This window comes from Sturnira hondurensis, unplaced genomic scaffold (assembly GCF_014824575.4).
Source record: "Sturnira hondurensis isolate 20B ecotype Veracruz unplaced genomic scaffold, ASM1482457v3 Scaffold0004136, whole genome shotgun sequence".
NCBI lineage: Eukaryota > Metazoa > Chordata > Mammalia > Chiroptera > Phyllostomidae > Sturnira > Sturnira hondurensis.
The window spans coordinates 28,438,634-28,443,314 of record NW_028076767.1 but is presented as its reverse complement, the minus strand read 5'-3'; the positions used below and the strand labels follow the sequence as shown (position 1 = coordinate 28,443,314).

The following is a 4,681-nucleotide window of genomic DNA, read 5'->3' as shown; positions in this document are numbered from 1 at the left end:
ATATGTTATTGATTTTAGAGGGGGGGGAGGAAGGGAGAGAGAGAGGGAGAGAAACATTGATGGGTGGCCTCTTGCACGTGCCCCAACTTGGACAAAACCCACAACCCAGTCATGTGCCCTGACCAGGAATCAAACCTGTGACCTTTCGGTTTACGGAACAATGCTCCAACCAACTGAGCCTCACCAGCCTGGGCTGATTTTCCCTAAGATTGAACAGAGGCCAGGCTTGTGTGTCTAGTTCTAGGACTCACTGGTTTACAATGCCTCTGATGATTCACAATCGACAGATTGGATTTTGCCAAGAAGATGGGGAGGGAAGGGATGCAGGAAAGGGATGCATGAAAAAATTCAGAGATACAATGGTCCAGCCGAGGATCGTATAGCCGGGAAGATCATGCTGAATGTTGCAGCATTCTATTTGGAAGACTTGGCAACCAGCATTTGGATGACCATGGTCTTGGAGCTGACACAGTCACTGGACTAAAGTTGGGGGTCCTTTTCCCAGAAGCACTGAGAGTAGCCAAGTCAAAGTTCAGCAACTGCGGTGCTAAAAACAGTCCAAGTTTGGGGTCAAGTCAGGGGTCTAGTTAAACTCACTGGGGCTCCCGGTGTGGTAGAAATGAATCAGGAAACGTCACAAAGGAAAATTTGTTTTGAGTGCACAAGGGACGTTTTATGTGAGTGTGAGGCTCACCGCTCAATTTGATTTCAAGGACAACAAGGAGAGCAGGTCTGGTCCTTCAGTTTCACTAATGGGTTCCACCCGAGAGAGGAGGTGACACAGCCCGATAGGTAGTTGGCTTGTCACACCTGAAAGTGTGAATGTTGCCTGCAGGTGTGAGGAAGGGCTCGGGAGGGAGAGGGGAGCTCACAGACAGGACTAGCTGATGCCCCAGCCCCAGACAAGGCCCGGGGAAGGGCAGTCAGAGAAGGAAGGTTGACACAAAGACGGTTTCATTTTAATGGTCATACAGTTTTTTCTCAGGAAAGACAAAACTAAAGCCAAGAAAATCACGAAGAGATGAGAGTTTGAAGGAAATATTCTCGAGGTCATAAGATTTGCCCGCATTTCCTTATGTCTGTCTTCAGGTGGTGGCTCAATCAATATCTGTATCTGGGTTTGTATCATGGGCTTGACTGCCTGGATTTAGATGGCCCCTGTTTAAGCAAACACACAAAAACAAAACAAAGCACAACAGATCTGACGTACACATTTTGGAAAATGTCCCTGGATTCATTTGCCATGTTTATCTCAAGGGAAACCCAGAGGATGCCATCTCTTCTAACGCCCCTCCTGTTCCTTCTATTTCTCTCTCATTCTTTCATTTTCTCAAACCACGGTCATTGCCGACTAGGTGCCAGGCACTGCGAAGATCCACTACGAGTATTCTCCTAATAAAGCACAATTTTTGCTTTTGAGTTATTGCTAAGGCTACTCTCTATTTCCTTGTCCCGGGAATCTTCCACACAATAGCCCCCTTGGCCTCCATGGGCCTTCTTCTAGAGCCTATGACTGGACGCAGTCAAATGTAGGCTGGGAGCTAGCTGAGCCGTATAAAGCGTCCCGTTGCCATGGAGAGTCCCTGAGTCCGGAAGTACAACGATAAGGGCTGGGTGATCTTGTGTGCAGAAGATGGTCAAGTCCTGGGTAACCATCAGATCTGATTAGAATCCTTCTTATGCTATTTAACACTGTGACCTTGGGCCAGTGACATATCTCCCCTGGGTTTGGTTTCCTCATGTGCCACATGAAAATAATAATACACATCCTTCTTAGGATGATTTTAATTTTAATTTTTGCCAGTGTCTGTAAATTGCTTAGTGCAGGGTCTGGCACGTGTTAATCATCCAGTAAATCGTGGCCGTTATTTTCTCTCTGGTCTTTTGATTTCCTACCTGCAAAACGACAGACAATCCTGAGATCCAACCCAACTGTTAAACCTTTGGATTAAGGCAATGCTCCCTCCTCCTGCTCCCAAACTGGGCTTTCTCTTGGGGTCCCTGAGCCTCTCCTTTTCCTGTGCCCAAGGCCAAGGGCAAGGTTGGATTCCTTACGGCATCCTGTAGGCTTCTTCACATTCTACTTGGCATTCTATTTTAAGCTTGTAGTTGTTAAGGTTGCCATCACAGCCACTGAAGACAAAACTCTGGCACCGTCTGGAGGTTTTGTTGTAGAAATATCTAAAGTGGACTTCATAGCAGCTGCCGACATCCAGGTCCATTTTGCAGGGATCTGCGTGAGAGGTCCCCATTCAGTTCGAGGGAAGTTGTTAGGACTCAGTGAGAGCTCTTGTTTTCAGGGGCCCTTAAAAAGTCCTCACAGGAGCCTGGAAACAGTCCCCCATTCAAAGTCACTAAAGGGCGCCTTGTTTTCTCTTAGAATTAGGATTACTTGGCAAGGTTACCCTTGGCCGTGGAAGTTGATTACAACTCCAGGTTCTGTCAGTGACTCGGAGAAATGGTGAGCCGTGGAAAGGAGCTTTTGCCAGAAGCTTGTACAAAGTAATAAGGTTCCCATTTCGTTTTAGCTATTTTTATGAAAGCAGTCTCCTGCTTCTCTGTGCCTTCACCTTTCTCTCCTCTTTTAAAAAATTAAGAAATATATGTTTATTGATTTTAGAGAGAGAAAAAGGGAGAGAGAGAGAGAGACATTGATGTGAGAGAGAAACACTGACTGGTTGCTTCCCAGAAGCGCCCCAACTGAGGATCAAACCTGCATCCTCGTTATGTGCCCTGACTGGGGATCAAACCCCAAACCTTTTGGTGTATGGGAGTCACCTGGCCAGGACTTCCTCTCCTCTAAATTGCCCTCATAGGGCATAGAGTTCAGAATGCTCACTCTCCAGTTTTCACACACTCACTCTACTACCTGCACCCCAAATTTCAGGTAACGGTGCCCCAAAGCAGGATGCATAGCAGGACGCACAACTGTGAAGGTGACACTCTTGCTTTCATACCCGGTCATCCTTCCCTCCGTTGCCTTCCCGGAGGAAAACCTTCCGTTTCTACTGATAAGCATTGCAACTGCAGGGTTACACCGGCAGCTCCCAGATTGCTGTCTGCCTTACTTGGTCTGGAATTCACTGGCTGGTAAAAGTAGCTGTTCAGGCACAGTTGCACACATAGTCTTACTGCGCATGAACGCCCTCTGAGGTAGGCATTTTTCCTGATCTACATTTTACACGAGGGAAACTAAGACTGAGGATAAATAGTAAGTGACTGAGTGACTCAACCAAGGACACACATTTGCTACGTGGCAGGGTCCGAATTTAGGGCCCCTGACTCAGTGTAGACTGTGCCGCCTCCTATGTTCTGGAAGCACTGAGTCTGTGCACATGATCTCACATCCACACTGTGTGCCCCTCTAAACAGGGACCACGTGTCCAACTGTTCTCTCCCTCCCCACAGCCCAGATGTTGAAAATGCCTCAGCTAGCCCCTTTTCCTCTCATCTCAGCAGGTACTCTAGGTTGGTCTGGGGTCTTTGAAATTTGTTATGCAACCCCTAGTTCAAAGTAGTCCTAGTCTCTGGAAACCCTATGAAAGAGAGCCCCATTGGAAAGGACTTACTTGTATTCCACTGTGTTTTTTTTTTCTCATCAGACATCTACAAGAGCCCTAGAGAATGTAATGTCCCAAGCCAAAGGCCTAAGAGCCTGTGGGTATTGACCCAGAAGGAGGCACTCCCTGAACCAACATTTTCCCCCAACACTTTCTCCCTCGTTCATAATTGGTCTTTGAATTTATATTCGGCTTCCAGTTCATACCTCTGAGATCTGTGCATATCCTTTTAGAAATCCGATCAACACCACCCATTGATGGCATAGTCTGCAGGAAGAAGATGAGGAGCCCTAGAAGAGATCTCAGCTCAGCGGGCTTCATGGTACAGCAAGCAGCAGGTAGGAGACTCTTGATATCAACCGATGTTATAGCTTGTGCTGGATGCTTGAGAGAGCTGCGCCCATTTACCCTTCAGGCCAGGACTGGGCATTACTAGGTGTTGAGTTGACCAGTGAATGCCTGGGTACCCAGCCATGAAGCTGAAGGTCTCGGGCTGATTAGAAACCTGATAGTGAGTCCCATGTTCATGTAGAAACCAAAGGAGCTGAGCCTCTGTTGTGTTTAACCACGGAGGGTAGAACCATCAGAACCAAAACGACTTAAAAAAGAATTGCTTTCTTTCCTCTCTCCAACCTTCTACAAACAGGAAGAGACTGACCCTGGTACAACAGAAAGAAGTAATAAACACAATATACGAATGACAGTAACTAACCCTGGTAGCACGTCCTGCGAGGTACCATTTTAAGCAACATACATACTAAATCACTGAAGCACCCCGTGCGCCCCATGGGTTAAATGTGGTTGTTAACATCATTTACAGATGAAGAAACAGAGGCTGAGGTTACGTTATACGTACAAGGTCGCACATATACTGGGCAGCGGAAACAAGCTTTGAACTCACTACCCTACGTTACTTAGGAACTTAGGACACCTTGGTTCTGTTTTGTGGTGAGATTTTTGAAGTGTTGACTTTCCCATTGACCCCCTTAAACCACCTGAAGTTGATTATTTTGGCTAAGGTGTGGAATAGTTCTTAGCTCAGGAGGGAGCACCTAAATGGCGAGGAAAGACTGATGGAAGTTAGGACCTATCTCTGACTCTACTGAGTACACAGTTTTCTG

At 46.8% G+C, this 4,681-nt stretch overlaps 1 protein-coding gene across 1 annotated transcript; it reads right to left on the bottom strand.

The window, feature by feature from the left end:
* Positions 1 to 943: 943 nt before the first annotated feature.
* SPINT4 (serine peptidase inhibitor, Kunitz type 4) lies at positions 944 to 3,987 on the bottom strand. Its single transcript, XM_037044718.1, has 3 exons — positions 3,767 to 3,987; positions 2,056 to 2,233; positions 944 to 1,158 (listed from the first exon to the last, which is right to left on the bottom strand). The coding sequence occupies exons 1-3, from the start codon at positions 3,879 to 3,881 to the stop codon at positions 1,098 to 1,100; spliced, it is 354 nt and encodes a 117-aa protein (XP_036900613.1). The 5' UTR covers positions 3,882 to 3,987; the 3' UTR covers positions 944 to 1,097.
* Between the last annotated feature and the right edge of the window lie 694 nt (positions 3,988 to 4,681).

What these genes read in the sequence shown, in the direction of transcription:
- SPINT4 (XM_037044718.1), bottom strand. Translation starts at nt 3,881, where the DNA reads ATGAAGCCCGCTGAGCTGAGATCTCTTCTAGGGCTCCTCATCTTCTTC. An exon ending in GATATGCACAGATCTCAGAG is followed by an intron (nt 2,234 to 3,766) that starts GTATGAACTGGA and finishes CCTCTCACGCAG; the next exon opens with ATCCCTGCAAAATGGACCTG. An exon ending in GAAGAAGCCTACAGGATGCC is followed by an intron (nt 1,159 to 2,055) that starts GTAAGGAATCCA and finishes TTGCTTAAACAG; the next exon opens with GGGCCATCTAAATCCAGGCA.